This window comes from Leptodactylus fuscus, chromosome 5, assembly GCF_031893055.1.
Source record: "Leptodactylus fuscus isolate aLepFus1 chromosome 5, aLepFus1.hap2, whole genome shotgun sequence".
NCBI classification, from domain to species: domain Eukaryota; kingdom Metazoa; phylum Chordata; class Amphibia; order Anura; family Leptodactylidae; genus Leptodactylus; species Leptodactylus fuscus.
Window position 1 is genome coordinate 88,424,909 of NC_134269.1, and position 17,223 is coordinate 88,442,131.

Sequence of the window (17,223 nt, forward strand, 5' to 3'; positions counted from 1 at the left end):
TTGGAGAAGAAACGCGTAGGGTCATTAAATAGTTAATGGTGTAGCACCCACACACGGGTAGTCTGAATAGAGACGCAGCCAGTGGTACCTCCCTTCTCCGTTGGTGTGACATTAGGTCAGTATCCTCGGAGGGGTGGGGGAGTATTCCACTGTGCTTACAACATTGCGTCTCATTCTGGCTTTAAACCGGTGAGTTTCAGGTGCGCATCAAATGTTGGTTAAGGGAGATAGAGAAAGTTTTACTGCAGGGTGAATCAGAAGCAGTACCATATCTCCCTTCCTCACAGAAGTGTTTGTCTTTTTAAACAGTGAGTTTGGGTGTGGAACAAATTTTTGTTTTGCTTTTTGTGTGTCAAATTTTATTAAGGTTTAATAAAAGTGAAGTTTTAATCAAAAATATTCCTTTGGTGGATTAGTCAATCCCCCCTCAGTGAAACATTGTTAATAAGGAATAAAACATCCTATTTTCCGGTGAACATACATTCATTTAGCCCTAAAATTAACACATTCACAAAGGGTTAAAAGAGAAAATGCACAATCACAATGCAATATCTCCTGAGTACAGAAATACCCTACATGTGTAAGTAAATGTATGTTTGGGCGCACAGCAGCGTACCAAGGGAAGGAGCGCCACTGGGTTTTTGACAAGCAGATTTTGCTTGAATAGTTTACAGGTGCCATGTCTCAAGAGTGTGCCAAATGGAGATAAATTTTGCTGCACACACCATTGGATTGAAGGGGTGTAATCATTTATTATACAATAGTAAATACGCCATTGACACAATGCAAAAAAGTAGGTTTGAATAAAGAGCTAACCAGATCAAGTAATGTTCACGTTTCAGTCGTATGACCTTCATCGGAAATGATCTAGTATAAGGCAATGTAGGAATGAGTGACATGCCCTGACAGGGGCGACAAAGCTATTGTTTCCCTCCTTCCTCTATGTTCCTCCATGATACCCACCTGCTACCATTGTTCTCTACAAACCAGAGATTAGTGTGGGGTTTATCTAATAAAACTATCTGGATCAATCTAATTTATTTTACAGTTCTTTTCCTCTTTTTGTTTTTCACACTGTTTATTGAGCACTTTATTATTATCAGTTTGAGTCACTTTTTTATCAGCTATTTTTAACAAAACATATTTTAGGTCTAGTGTACATGTGAAGTCTATAGAGCCTGACAGACCTTATTATTCTCATTCAGTGAAGTCTCAAAATAGTTTTCAGGTGCCATTTCGCGTTTGCAGAGCATCTAGAGTAGCAATACAATGGAAACCCACCAAAAGTGACCCCATTTTGCAAACTATACCCTGCACAGAACATATCAAGTGGTATAGTGTGCATTATAACTCAACAGCTTTTTCACAGATATCATTAACATTAGAACATTAAAATAAAAAAAATTACTTTTTCACCAAACTGTTCATTTGGCCCAAAATGTAAATTTTTTTGCAAGAGGATAAAGAAGAAAAAACACAAAACAGTTTGTTACACAATTTCTCCTGAACACCGCAATACCCCATACGTGGTTGTAAATTGCTGTATGGGTACATGGTGGGGCTCAGAATGGAAAGAGCACTTTCGAAGGGCATATTTTGCTGGAATAGTTTTAAGTGCTGTGTCGCATTTGCAGAGCCCCTAAAGTACCAGTACAGTGAAAACTCGCAAAAGTAACCTCATTTTAGATATTTTTAAAGAAATGTGCCATTTCATTGCCGAATACATTGTGCCCATTTTGTGTCATCAGAGACATGCACTCCTAAAACTATTACGTGGGCTATCCTGGGTACAAAAAAACTATTTATGTGAGCATAAACTGCTGCTTGGGCACATAATAGGGCTCACAAGGGAAGGAGTTCTGCAATGTTTAGCGTTTGAAGTATCGATTTAGGGTCCATTCACACGGAGGAAAATGGTAAGGAATTTGGTGTGGAATTTCAGCGCTGAAATAAAAGCCTCCCTTTGAATTCAATGGGTTCCTTTTTTTTCTTGCATATTCTACTAGCAGAAAAAGGAATCCATTGAAGTCAATGGGAGGCTTTTTTTTTTAGCACTGAAATTCCACACTAAATTCCTCACCCTTTTCCTCTGAGTGAATGGATCGTTAGAGGACCGTTCTGGATGCCATGTTTTTGCAGAACCCTGGAGGTGCCAGTAAATTGGAATTTCCAAGAAGTGACTCCATTTTGTAATTTTAGGGTCACTAAACGATTTTATTAAATGCAATTAAAACAATTCCTCATAAACAAAAATACCCAGAAATAAAACAAAAAAGAATGCCTATGATTTAAATGGGGTCCAAAATGAATCTCCAGGGATTTATAGAACAGCCATCAATATGTACTTTTAAAATGGTGTTCTCAACCACTTTGTAAGATCCAAAATGACTGTGTCAATCACCGCTCAAAACAATAAACCAGCAGATGAAATGCTGGTACTAAATAACCTGGCTACAAACACTGTATATATATGCTTTAATCCGGATGCTGGATACATCTGATGTAATAATAAAAAGCACTTTATCAACATATTGATTTGGAGAACTGTGATTTCTACTTATGTCCATCTATTCAAACTACCAGGAATTCACCTATGTACATAAGATAGTTATCTAAGGTATTAGATCTAGTTTCGTATCCAGATGCTACGATAGATGCATGTAGCCATCAGTGACACATGCCAATCCATATCTGACAAGTGGGATCATTTGGAGAGATGGATCCTGGGCCACATGTGTTCATCACTAATGTCAAATCATAAAAGATAAACACGTCCCAAACACGGGTGTAGACGATCATACTAATGCATATAGTCAAAAGGAAACTCCTTTTCAGTTTCAGAAACGTCAGTTTCGGAGGAGATCTTGATCTTTATTTTCCCTAAGAGGCCTAGTCATAAGGTTGTAGGCTCTATTCTCCTTGAGTTGCTGGTGTTTACGATCGCTGATGAAATTCTGAAATCTCTCAACGATCCCTTCTAAAATCAATTCTTTCTGTTGAAATTGGGGATAATTTTTGAGTCTCAGTACTTGTTCTCTGATCTCATTCAGCCTTTTATTCTTAGTTTCCCAAGAATTCCTCTCCTCTTCCAAAAGCAAATCAATACATTTCATAGTGAAAGTCGTTGCCTCTTTTTTCCATTTCAACATAAGTCTTGCTTTCCTAGTGCGTTCTGCCAGGCTTATATTGATTCTGAGGCTCCTTCGAATAATATTATGTTTTATATAGTTTTCAAGGGATTGAATTTCAAACCATGATATTATTTAGTCTTTATAAGTCCTTCTTAGTTCTCTAAATGCCACTCTGATGTTAGTGGTAACTATTCTGCTGTGTGCATTCTGAAGAAAAAATTTTGTGCCACCAAGTTCCATATATCTAGATCTGGGGTGTCTGATAAAAAGGCAGCCATAATCCACTGTCAAATGTTGGAACAAACTACTAGTGAATATATTTGAGATGTGATGACAGTATAAAAAAAATCACAAATGGGAAAAATATGCAAATCTGTTTTCCAAGATTTACATATTTTCCCATAATCCCCCAGTGGAGCGAAAATGGCTTTGTAAGTCTTCATACATCTGTAAATGCTTGGTCAGGAGCAGCTGACATCACTAGTAAATGCCTGCATGATGAAAGCAAAAGGCTTCTCTGTTCTATTCAACATTAGAGAGAAGAGAAAGAAGACAACTAAAGACATCAATAAAGTTGAAAATGAGGGGGCCACACGGTCGCTCAGTGGTTAGCCTTGCAGCGCTGGAGTCCTGGTGTTCAAATCCCGCCAAGGGCAAAAAACCATCTGCAAGGAGTTTGTATGTTCTCCCCGTGTTTGCATGGATTTCCATCCCATATTCCAAAGACATACTGATAGGGAAAAATGTACATTGTGAGCTCTATGTGGGGCTCACAATCTACAAAATAAATAAATAAATGAATGAATAAATAAATAAATAGGTAAGTTAAAAATGCTGCATATGTTAGGAGCAGCTCTGGAGTGAGCCACAAAAAGTCTGTTTTGGGCCAATGCCACCCCACTAGCTACACCTCTTAAAGCAATATATTAATATACATTATAATATATTCAGTAGTATCATCATAATATATTAGGGAAGAAAAGTGGGCTCTTCTTGGAAGGTGGTCTTAAGCTTTTTGTATTGAAAACATGTCCACAAAGTCCTGATATGGAGAAAGGGACATAACAGGAAGAAAACAGTTAAAAGTTACTTTATGGAAACCATGCTAGAAGCAAGATGACAGATTTGACTCAAGGACAAGTTGATGACATCTGAATAAGAGCAAACCAAGAAGTACTGCACAGCTGGAGTGATGCAGAATTAGAAAGGACATTTTTTGACCCTGAAGGACCTAGACATGAAGCCATGGAGGAATGTCTGAAAGCAAACATAGCCCTATAGAATGAGTGAGCAGTGACAGTGAGAAGCAAAGGTTCCTGGAAAGACATCAAAGAAATTTGAAGATTCGGTGCCAGGAATATTAAGAAAACATACTGTATTTTATTTGAAATGTTCATGATAGTAGAGCTGGCCTGCCATTGCTGGTGTATACAAAAAATCTAAACATTTTATATTAAATGTGAAATACTCTACATTTTACTAGGGCTTGTTTTACATCTTGATTTCTTAAGCTATATATCATGGGATTTAGCATAGGAATAATTACTGTATAGAAAATTGATACTACCCAATCCTGATCCACTACATATGTAGAATTTGGTCGCAAGTACATGAAGAAAACAGGACAGTAGCATAAGGCGACACAAGTAAAATGAGAGGTGCAAGTGGAAATTGACTTGCTTCTTCCTTTAGAAGATCCAAGATTAAATATGGTGAGTAAAATATAGGTATATGATATCACTATACATAAGAAAGACCCCACTTCTATGGAACCAGCAACAACATATAAGAAAACTTGATTAAGATATGTATCTTTACATGATAGTCTTAAAATGGGATTAATATCACAAAAGAAATGGTTGATCTGGTTAGAACCACAAAATGGTAAGATGAACGCACAATACGTATGTATGAATGAGTTCAGACATCCTGCTGTGTATACGGAGATGATGAGTTGCAAATATGTTGTTTTGTTCATAATTATTGTATAATACAGGGGTTTACATATAGCTACATATCGGTCATAGGCCATTACTGCAAGTAACATGGCTTCAGAGCTTGCCAGGTCAATGAAAAGGAACATTTGTAGTGCACAACCAATGATGGAGATTGTCTTAGTTACAGAGAAGATATTGGCCATGATGTTGGGTGTAATAGTTGATGAATAAAGGATATCTACAAAGGATAAATTCATAAGGAAGAAATACATTGGTGTTTGCAAGGCTGGAGATATTCTTATCAACACAATGATCATAATATTACCCAGCACTGTCACCATATAGACTAATAGGCAGAGCAAGAAGAGAGGCAGACGAAGGTTTGGGTCAGAAGAGAGACCGGAGAGGACAAATTCAGTCACAAGCGTTGTGTTCCTTTGCTCCATTGTAGAGACCACGAACAACAATTATGTCTCTAGTTTTTTCTAGCTAGCTTGTCTTTCTCAGCTTTATTGCTCTTGTCATATAAATCTGTAGGCAAATATACAAAAAGGAGGGAACTAAAAATGTCTCTTCTTTCAAAATGAATTCATCATATTCATCATATTTACTGCGCTCTACTTGTTTATATTGGCTGCTGCCTATGAGAAGTTGCCATCAGAGTCAATCCATATAGTGCTGATTTACCCTACAAAAAAGAGAATAGTATCAGGTTATTGCCACACATGTACATAAGCAAATTGGTGCTAGAAATCTGTTTAATAGCTTTGTGATTGTTATATTTGTAGCTGTCTGGAAATGAATAATAGTGATTTAAAGAGACACTTCCTGGGGTTTCTTTTTTGTTTCTACATTGGTGGTTCAGTGGTGGGTTATGTGTGGAAAATGAATCCTTCGCTTTATCCTGCAGATATCAGGTCCACTACTGCCCTACATGGCCAGGAGCATAGATAAAGGCTTATAGGCCCTGAGAATAAGTTCAATTTACTGCACCCAAAGTTCCCTGAAACCCAACAACCTCACTCTGCTGAATGCCAAAATAGTCAGAACAGATAATGTGGCAATTCTATTTAGACCATCTGTCCTACTATTGTGCTAGCTTATTAAACTTTTTGTGAAAGTGCTTCTTTAGAGCATCGCAAGATATGGCTGTATACGGGTGTGGCCAGGAAGTGGTTAAAAACGTGAATGTAGTATACTTGGAATAAACACATGTCTGTATAATATAGAAATAATATAAGTGCAAATTAGATGGACCAGGTCAATCTTCTCTATGTAACATACAACTATTCAATAGTATACACTATGGTAAGTCTCAGATGAGCTCCCTCGGATTACAGAGCCATTATGTCCAGCAGCCGCCAATCCCAGGGCAGGGCCGACCTGTAGACGCATGATTAACCTTGAGAGCTCCTCTGGGCTCTCCAATCTTCATGAATTAGGACCAAGAAGATCCATTAGAGATGAATAAACTTCTTACCTATTTGCACTCATCATTGTCTTTAATTGTGAACTGTATTTGAATAACAAAGGACAGAGAACATGATGGGACCAAACAGAAAGTGGAGATGGGGCCCTGCTCATCCTCACCCTAAATGTCCACCCAGAGGACAGAACTGCTGACCAAATGCTGTGAAGGCCTGGCCAAGAAGTTTAATGAAGTGTTGCTTCCCAACCAAACGAAATACAGGCACATCCATGTTTAACAATTGTGACAAGAAATGGTGATTTTTTTCTTCATAGTATAATTAATTTTGTATAAATAAAAAACAAATTCTTAACTAAACACTTTATACATTTTATAATGTTGATTTCATATTTAGAATCCAGTGCCAAGCTGTGGTTGAACAGCATTCTGTATGTATGATTAAGATAAATATGACATACTAGCTGGTACCCGTGACTTCGTTTGCGGTGATTGTAGAAGTGGCTAAATACAGGCGCGGGTAAGGTTTTAGTAGTGTGTAAAAGTTATGGGATATGAAATGTAACTTTGTATCTTGTTGTTGCTATAATCCAGAGAATACATGAGACTTTTGTGTTGAACGTAATTTTTATTTCAGCTGCTATACTGTGTTCTAAGAAACTGTACATTGTGTCTTTGGGACAGAGGTATTTCATGTTAATATACTTCAATATACGACATTGTATGATTTGTTATTTTCCGCCAGTACATGTAAGTTTTGGGCACAGGATACTCTTGAGCAAGCCACATAAAGTTGTCCATGTGAGAAGCCTGGTGTGGCCAAATGTATTCCTGCTACTTTCAGCGTTTGTCCTTGGGATTTATTAATGGTCTTTGTAAAAGCCAACTTAAGGGGAAATTGTAGTCATTTGAATTGAATTGGGATATTATTTGGTATAATTGGAATGCGTGGGAATAACACACTATCACCTTTAGCTGCTCCGGTAAGAATAGTGGCTTCAATGATATTTGTTCCTAGTTGTGTGACACGTAGCCTCGTGCCATTACACAATTGGGGTGCATCGAGATTACGCATGAGTAGAACAGGGAACACGTTCTGGTGGTGGCTAACTTGGGCATGCTCCTGCCAACACAGTGGAGTGGCTGGGTGGGCGGTGTTGCAGATCGTCAGAGCAGTGGGGGTCGGCAAAGATCCGGAGCGTTGAAGAGGTAGCCTCCTGGAGTATCGTTAAGGTGAGGGGCAAAGTGGTAAAGTATATGTATATGAGATTGTGTGGGGTTAGGGGCTAGGCTGTAGAGGGTAATATGAATTTTGTGGCTTGCTATGGTCCAAAGTGTGTGAGATTGCAGAGATGGTGATGTGAGTTTGGCTTTTATGGGGGTCCTGGGAAAAAATGTATGTGCGCTATTGTGACGAAAAGTAGCCTATTGCGCAGTGTAGTAACTATGTTTGTGGAAAATTTCAGCCAAATCGGTAGAGCGGGTTTTGCGTGATTGAGGAACAAACATCCAAACATCCAAACACAAACCCACAAACATTCAAACTCACAAACTTTCACATTTATAATATTAATAGGATATAAGAAATGGTATGAAATATGTCATCCAGCCATTCAATGGCTACATACACTCACCGGCCACTTTATTAGGTACACCTGTCCAACTGCTCGTTAACACTTAATTTCTAATCAGCCAATCACATGGCGGCAACTCAGTGCATTTAGGCATGTAGACATGGTCAAGACAATCTCCTGCAGTTCAAACCGAGCATCAGTATGGGGAAGAAAGGTGATTTGAGTGCCTTTGAACGTGGCATGGTTGTTGGTGCCAGAAGGGCTGGTCTGAGTATTTCAGAAACTGCTGATCTACTGGGATTTTCACGCACAACCATCTCTAGGGTTTACAGAGAATGGTCCGAAAAAGAAAAAACATCCAGTGAGCGGCAGTTCTGCGGGCGGAAATGTGTTGTTGATGCCAGAGGTCAGAGGAGAATGGCCAGACTGGTTCGAGCTGATAGAAAGGCAACAGTGACTCAAATAGCCACCCGTTACAACCAAGGTAGCCAGAAGAGCATCTCTGAACGCACAGTACGTCGAACTTTGAGGCAGATGGGCTACAGCAGCAGAAGACCACACCGGGTGCCACTCCTTTCAGCTAAGAACAGGAAACTGAGGCTACAATTTGCACAAGCTCATCGAAATTGGACAATTGAAGATTGGAAAAACGTTGCCTGGTCTGATGAGTCTCGATTTCTGCTGCAACATTCGGATGGTAGGGTCAAAATTTGGCGTCAACAACATGAAAGCATGTATCCATCCTGCCTTGTATCAACGGTTCAGGCTGGTGGTGGTGGTGTCATGGTGTGGGGAATATTTTCTTGGCACTCTTTGGGCCCCTTGGTACCAATTGAGCATCGTTGCAACGCCAAAGCCTACCTGAGTATTGTTGCTGACCATGTCCATCCCTTTATGACCACAATGTACCCAACATCTGATGGCTACTTTCAGCAGGATAATGCGCCATGTCATAAAGCTGGAATCATCTCAGACTGGTTTCTTGAACATGACAATGAGTTCACTGTACTCCAATGGCCTCCACAGTCACCAGATCTCAATCCAATAGAGCATCTTTGGGATGTGGTGGAACGGGAGATTCGCATCATGGATGTGCAGCCGACAAATCTGCGGCAACTGTGTGATGCCATCATGTCAATATGGACCAAAATCTCTGAGGAATGCTTCCAGCACCTTGTTGAATCTATGCCACGAAGAATTGAGGCAGTTCTGAAGGCAAAAGGGGGTCCAACCCGTTACTAGCATGGTGTACCTAATAAAGTGGCCGGTGAGTGTACATACTCACTGCATCGAGCTTCTGTAAAGTAAGAGGTGAAAAGATGTTGGTGTGTATAATACCTCCATATTTATCCATCTGATGATGGGACTTTAATAAGCAAGTTCTCATGACGTGGTCTTTGGAGAAAAGCAATTCTGCAGTAACATGGTCCACTGAGGATTTATCTAATGAATAATTCCTAGGTGTCCATTTATGTTCATGATTCTAAATCATACAGTTACAACAATAATCCTTCATGAACAAACAGTTTTGACTTTACTTTGCCAAATTTTAACCACTTGGAATGATTTTTTTTCTTTTCATTTTTTTATAATTATAATATGCTTATTGAATGATGAAGAGATAATATGGTGTGTCTATTAACTAAGGTACATTGTAGAGGGCTTGAATCTGTGAGCTCTGATCCCCAGTGCAATGTACAATGTAGGGAGCTTCAGACAGGCCTCTCGGGAGCCATGGCAATTTCATCTCGGGGTATCCAAGGGGTGGTAGAAGGCCCTCCACAATCCCAGGATGCCATGATTGCTATTGATCAGCCTGGTGTAACACAATCAAGTGCCAGAAGTAATTCTACAGACACAGCTCCAGTGCATAAAGTATTATAGCATCATACTATTACGCTGTAATACTACATTATAACTATATGCTCAACGTAACATAATAGTATGGCACAGAATGGCAGTGGGTTCAACAAAACCTCATTCACTTTTTTTTGGACTGTAAAGTGCAGTGTTTTTTTTTTCTGATGCCTTTCCATATATATATATATATATATATATATATATATACTATATATATACACTGCTTAAAACTCAAATAACACATCCTAGATCTGAATGAATGAAATCTTCTCATTGAATACTTTGTTCTGTACAAAGTTGATTGTAATGACAACAAAATCACACAAAAATCATCAATGGAAATTAAATACATTAACCAATGGAGGCCTGGATTTGGAGTCACCCCCAAAATTAAGGTGGAAAAACACACTACAGGCTGATCCAACTTTGATGTAATGTCCTTAAAATGTCAAAATGAGGCTCAGTAGTGTGTGTGGCCTCCACGTGCCTGCATGACCTCCATACAACGCCTGGGCATGCTCCTGATAAGGTTGCGGATGGTCTCCTGAGGGACCTCCTCCCAGACCTGGACTAAAGCATCTGCCAACTCCTGGACAGTCTGTGGTGCAATGTGACGTTGGTGGATGGAGTGAGACGTGATGTCCCAGATGTGCTCAATCAGATTCAGGTCTGGGGAACGGGCAGGCCAGTCCATAGCTTTAATGCCTTCATCTTGCAGGAACTGCTGACACACTCCAGCCACATGAGGTCTGGCATTGTCCTGCATTAGGAGGAACCCAGGGCAAACCGCACCAGTATATGGTCTCACAAGGCATCTGAGAATCTCATCTCGGTACCTAATTACAGTCAGGCTATCTCTGGCGAGCACATGGAGGGCTGTGCGGTCCTCCAAAGAAATGCCACCCCTCACCATTACGGATCCACTGCCAAACTGGTCATGCTGAAGGACGTTGCAGGCAGCAGATGGCTCTCCATGGCGTCTCCAGACTCTGTCATATCTATTACATGTGCTCAGTGTGAACCTGCTTTTATCTGTGAAGAGCACAGGGCGCCAGTGGCGAAGTTGCCAATCCTGGTGTTCTGTGGAAAATGCCAAGTGTCCTGCACAGTGTTTGGCTGTGAACACAACCCCCATCTGTGAACATTGTGACCTCATACCATCCTCATGGAGTTTCTAACTGTTTGTGCAGACACATGCACATATGTGGCCTGCTGGAGGTCATTTTGCAGATCTCTGACAGTGTTCGGGTGCATTCACACTGAGTAAACGCTAGCTTATTTTGTAGAGTAAAATTACACTTGTAAATTTTGCTATCCCATTGACTTCAATGATATTTTTTTACAAGTGTAAAAATACGCCTGTAAAAAATACGCCTGTAAAAATACGCCTGTAAAATGTCATTGAAGTCAATGGGATAGCAAAATTTACAAGTGTAATTTTACTCTACAAAATAAGCTAGCGTTTACTCAGTGTGAATGAAAGGTGGAGAAAGGTGGAGGTAGCGGTCCTGTTGCTGGGTTGTTGCACTCCTACAACCTCCTCCACATCTCCTGGTGTACTGGCCTGTCTTCTGGTAGTGCCTCCAGCATCTGGTCACTACACTGACAGACGCAGCAAACCTTCTTGCCACAGCTTGCATTGATGTGCCATCTTGGATGAGCTGCACTACCTGAACCACTTGTGTGGGTTGTAGAGTTCGTCTCATGCTACCACAAGTGTGAAAGCACAACCAACGTTCAAAAGTCACCAAATCATCAGCCAGAAAGCATTGGTACTGAGATGTGGTCTGTGGTCCCCACCTGCAGAACCACTCCTTTATTGAGTGTGTCTCGATAATTGCCAATAATTTCCATCTGTTATCTATTCCATTTGCTTGGAGTTACATTGTGTTGCTTAAAGAGGACCTTTCATCTCCTAGGCACATGTGGTTTTATACACCACTAGAAAGCTGACAGTGCGCTGAATTCAGCGCACTATTGGGTTTCACGTTCTGTGCCCCAGGTGAAGAGCTATCGGCGCCGGTACCATAACTCTTCACTGTCAGAAGGCATTTCTGACAGTCAGTCAGGAGCACCCTTCCTCATAGCAGCGTCTATTACATGGTACTGTGAGAGGGGGCGTTGCTTACCGCACAGTGATGACACTGACACTGAGATAGTACCTGTCTATGGATGAGTACTATCTGGAGGGGAGGGAGGTGTTCCTCACCGCTCTCACAGTACAGCGCCATAGATGCTGCTGTGAGGAGGCGCATTCCTGACTGACTGTCAGAAACGCCCCTCTGACAATGAACAGCTATGGTACCGACACCGATAGCTCTTCACCGGGGGCACAGAACATGAAAGCCGATAGTACGCCAAATTCAGCGCACTCTTGGCTTTCTAGTGGTATATAAAACTGCAGGTGCCCCAGGAGGTGAAAGCTCCTCTTTAAGTGTTCCCTTTATTTTGAGAGCAATGTATATATACTGTATATTTAATATTGCTTATTTATTTTGCTTACTTGTATAACGCCAACACATTCCACAGTGCTTTACAGACATTGTCAGTCACTGTCCCATATAGGACTCACAATCTAAATTCCCTATCAGTATGTCTTAAGAGTGTGGGAGGAATCCAGAGTACCCAGAGGAAACCAGTGTTTTTTGTGGGAGTTTTTTTTTTAAAGCTGTACAAGTTAGTCATTGAAGTAGATAAATAATTTGCTATTGCTTATGTTGTGACCCATGTCTAATAGCTGCACACATGTCTATTTCCAGTTTCAAAACCTTGCAGAGCTCATAGTACTGTTCACCATTCCTAACATTTCACTGTAAGGATAATGTCATTACAGGTCCTGAAAGCTGTACGTACAGCCATTGATTAAAATGACGCATCTGACCCAGCAGCGGAAAACTATATACACCTGTGGAAGGGCGATTTATAACGTGCAAAACACGTTGTGTTCAAGTTTTTCTGTTAATAAAGCCGTTAACTCAACTTTAATGGTGGGAGCACAGTTTCTTCAAACCAGACTCACGAACTAATCTGGATACCGGTCCTTTTGTTCATCCTGTCTACATCCGAGAGGTGTTTGGAACGTGGCAGCTTGACCCCATTCAGGGAGAGGGACCCTCTGACCAATTTGGTCCCAATGTGTAGTAAGGAGTTGTGACCATCTTCACAATCCCACAAGGTGAGAGCCTCTCTTTTTTCCTTCAGCATTGTTTCTATCTTACACAATTACACTATGAGCCGCTCGGTGTCCTCTTTTTGTTTTTGAGCGTTGATTAAAATGGGGATGTCATTACAGGTCATGAAAACGGCACCGGTGATAATAGGAAAGATAAAAGGGGAATGGAGACCTGACAGAGATGGGGAGAAACCCTGGATAGAAGATTATTTCATGAAAAGATGGGGGATTTTCACATACAAGCTGGGTCAGAAAGACAGGGGCGGGAATTGATGAAACTGAGGTCACATTGTAAATCTGAATAGAGTTTGATGCAGAGGGAGAAAGAGACTCGCCATGGTAAAAAAAAAAAAAAAAAGTCACACTACTATCATGTGATTTATTGAATAAATTGAAAGCAGGATAAGGAAAGGTAGCGTACGTAGACAACTATCACTATTGATGGGGATAATATAATGAGTTTTAAAAAAAAATCTCTGAAGTATATCTTGTCCATTGTTACTTGTAAAGATCTTCCTTTACTGAAATGAGAGGGACAATGTGTCTCATTTTCTTTAATCTAATATAAACCTGTGATACAAAAATTTTAGGGCAAGAGGTTTATGAAATATCTGAAAGCAAACATATCCCTACAGAATGAGTGAGCATTGACAGTGAGAAGCAAAGGTTCCTGGAAAGACATCAAAGAAATTTGAAGATTCGGTGCCAGGAATATTAAGAAAATATGCTGTATTTAATTTGAAATGTTCATGATAGTAGAGCCGCTCCGCCATTGCCAGTGTACACAAAAAAAAAATTAAACATCTTATATTAAATGCGAAATACTCTACATTTTACTAGGGCTTGTTTTACATCTTGATTTCTTAAGCTATATATCATGGGATTTAGCATAGGAATAATCACTGTATAGAAAGTTGATACTACCCAATCCTGATCCATTGTATATGTAGAATTTGGTCGCAAGTACATGAAGAAAACGGGACAGTAGAATAAGGCGACACAAGTAAAATGAGAGGCACAAGTGGAAATTGACTTGCTTCTTCCTTTAGAAGATCCAACATTAAATATGGTGAGTAAAATGTAGGTGTATGATATCACTATACATAAGAAAGATCCCACTTCTATGGAACCAGCAACAACATATAAGAACACTTGATTAAGATATGTATCTTTACATGATAGTCTTAAAATGGGATTAATATCACAAAAGAAATGGTTGATCTGGTTAGAACCACAAAATGGTAAGATGAAAGCACAATACGTATGTATGAATGAATTCAGACATCCTGCTGTGTATACGGAGATGATGAGTTGCAAATATGTTGTTTTGTTCATAATTATTGTATAATACAGGGGTTTACATATAGCTACATATCGGTCATAGGCCATTACTGCAAGTAACATGGCTTCAGAGCTTGCCAGGTCAATGAAAAGGAACATTTGTAGTGCACAACCAATGATGGAGATTGTCTTAGTTACAGAGAAGATATTGGCCATAATGTTGGGTGTAATAGTTGATGAATAAAGGATATCTACAAAGGATAAATTCATAAGGAAGAAATACATTGGTGTTTGCAAGGCTGGAGATATTCTTATCAACACAATGATCATAATATTACCCAGCACCGTCACCATATAGACTAATAGGCAGAGCAAGAAGAGAGGCAGACGAAGGTTTGGGTCAGAAGAGAGACCAGAGAGGACAAATTCAGTCACAAGCGTTGTGTTCCTTTGCTCCATTGTAGAGACCACGAACAACAATTATGTCTCTAGTTTTTTCTAGCTAGCTTGTCTTTCTCAGCTTCATTGCTCTTGTCATATAAATCTGTAGGCAAATAGAAAAGCAAACAAATATGGTGCATGACAAGCCGTGTAAAGCTGTGCAAGACAGATGTTCCAAAGATATACAAAAAGGAGGGAACTAAAAATGTCTCTTCTTTCAAAATGAATTCATCATATTCATCATATTTACTCCGCTGTTTGTTTATATTGGCTGCTGCCTATGAGTCGTCGCCGTCAGAGTCAATCCATATAGTGCTGATTTACACTACAAAAAAGAGAATAAAACTACAATTAAATGAATCACCAATGAGGAGAAATATCAGGTTAATGCCACACATGTACATAAGCAAATGGATAGAAATGAACAATAGTGATTTAAAGAGACGCTTCCTGTTTTTAGGTTTTTTTTTGTTTCTACATTGGTGGTTCAGTGGTGAGTTATGTGTGGAAAATGAATCCTTCGCTTTATCCTGCAGATATCAGGTCCACTACTGCCCTACATGGCCAGGAGCATAGATAAAGGCTCATAGGCCCTGACAATAAGTACAATTTACTGCACCCGAAGTTCACTGACACCCAACAATCTCACTTCGCTGAACACCAAAATAGTCAGAACAGATAATGTGTCAATTCTATTTAGACCATCTGTCCTACTATTGTGCTAGCTTATTAAACGTTTTGTGAAAGTGCTTCTTTAAGGCATGGCAAGATATGGCTGTATACGGGTGTGGCCAGGAAGTGGTTAAAAATGTGAATGTAGTATACTTGGAATAAACAAGTGAATGTAAGCATACTTGGGATAAACACATGTCTATCTAATATAGAAATAATATAAGTGCAGATTAGATGGACCAGGTCAATCTACTCTATGTAACATACAACTATTCAATAGTATACACTATGGTAAGTCTCAGATGAGCTCCCTCGGATTACAGAGCCATTATGTCCAGCAGCCGCCAATCCCAGGGCAGGGCCGACCTGTAAACGCATGACTAACCTTGAGTGCTCCTCTGGGCTCTCCAATCTTCATGGATTAGGACCAAGAAGATCCATTAGGGCTGAATAAACTTCTTACCTATTTACACTCATTATTGTCTTTAATTGTGAACTGTATTTGAATAACAAAGGACAGAGAATATGATGGGACCAAACAGAAAGTGGAGATGGGGCCCTGCTCATCCTCACCCTAAATGTCCACCTAGAGGACAGAACTGCTGACCGACTGCTGGGAAGGCCTGGCCAAAGAGTTCAGTGACATGTTGCTCCCCAGCCAAACGAAATACAGGCACATCCATGTGTAATAATTGTGCCAGCCTCAGTAGCATTGGTTCATATCAGTTATAAAGATGGATTTTAAATGACCATTAGTTCTCCAAGCATTAGCGTTTGCTTGTCTAGAAAGTCTCCATCTGCTTTTCTAGTGGTTTTGAATTCCTCAGAGACAAGTAATGATGATTTCTCCTTCATAGTATAATTAATTTTGTATAAATAAAAAACTAATTCTTCACTTTTCACGCTTTATACATTTTATAATGTTGATTTCATATTTAGAATCCAGTGCCAAGCTGTGGTTGAACAGCATTCTGTATGTATCATTAGGATAGATATGACATATATAAGAAATGGTATGAAATATATCATCCAGCCATTCAATGGCTACATACGTACTCACTGCATTGAGCTTCTGTAAAGTAAGAGGTGAAATGATGTTGGTGTGTATAATACCTCCATATTTATCCATTTGACTATGGGACTTTAATAAGCAAATTCTCATGACAAGGTCTTTGGAGAAAAGCAATTCTGCAGTAACATGGTCCACTGAGGATTTATCTAATGAATAATTCCTAGGTGTCCAATTATGTTCAATTGTAATTCTTATTTTCAATATCTAAATCATACCGTTACAACTATAATCCTTCATGAACAAACAGTTTTCACTTTTCTTTGCCAAATTTTAACCACTTGGAATGAATTATTTTTTCCATTTTTTAATAATATGCTTTTTGAATGAAGAGATAATATGGTGTGTCTATTAACTAAGGTACATTGTATCAAAGCCAACAACACACAATTAGGAGTCATTAAGTGAACAGTTATGGATTTTTTGATATTTCACCATACTGGATAAGTAACGCTATTTTTGGATAGTACGGACTTACATGCACTTAGGGATACCTAACATGTTTGTTTATTTTTTATGCTTTTTTTTAATGTAAAGATGTTTTTGTTATGTTTTTTTTTAAATCTCTTTTTTTTATTCTTTTATTTTTTTACTCTTTACCTGTCCCACAAGGGGAATTGAATCTGTGATCTCTGATCCCCAGTGCAATGTATAACACAC

General features: G+C 39.4%; 2 protein-coding genes across 2 annotated transcripts; both read right to left on the reverse strand.

Moving 5' to 3' along the window:
- Window positions 1–4,137: 4,137 nt before the first annotated feature.
- On the reverse strand, window positions 4,138–5,514 carry LOC142204520 (olfactory receptor 5F1-like). Its single transcript, XM_075275836.1, has 2 exons — window positions 4,612–5,514; window positions 4,138–4,173 (listed from the first exon to the last, which is right to left on the reverse strand). The coding sequence occupies exons 1-2, from the start codon at window positions 5,512–5,514 to the stop codon at window positions 4,138–4,140; spliced, it is 939 nt and encodes a 312-aa protein (XP_075131937.1).
- An 8,396-nt stretch (window positions 5,515–13,910) lies between these two features.
- Window positions 13,911–14,843, reverse strand: LOC142204521 (olfactory receptor 5F1-like). Its single transcript, XM_075275838.1, has one exon. The coding sequence runs from the start codon at window positions 14,838–14,840 to the stop codon at window positions 13,911–13,913; it is 930 nt and encodes a 309-aa protein (XP_075131939.1). The 5' UTR covers window positions 14,841–14,843.
- Window positions 14,844–17,223: the final 2,380 nt, after the last annotated feature.

Bases quoted from the DNA above. Each gene is read 5' to 3' on its own strand.
- LOC142204521 (XM_075275838.1), bottom strand. From the start codon at position 14,840: ATGGAGCAAAGGAACACAACGCTTGTGACTGAATTTGTCCTCTCTGGT.
- LOC142204520 (XM_075275836.1), bottom strand. From the start codon at position 5,514: ATGGAGCAAAGGAACACAACGCTTGTGACTGAATTTGTCCTCTCCGGT. The intron at 4,174-4,611 runs GTAAAATGTAGA...TCTCCATATCAG, and splicing joins AAGATGTAAAACAAGCCCTA to GACTTTGTGGACATGTTTTC.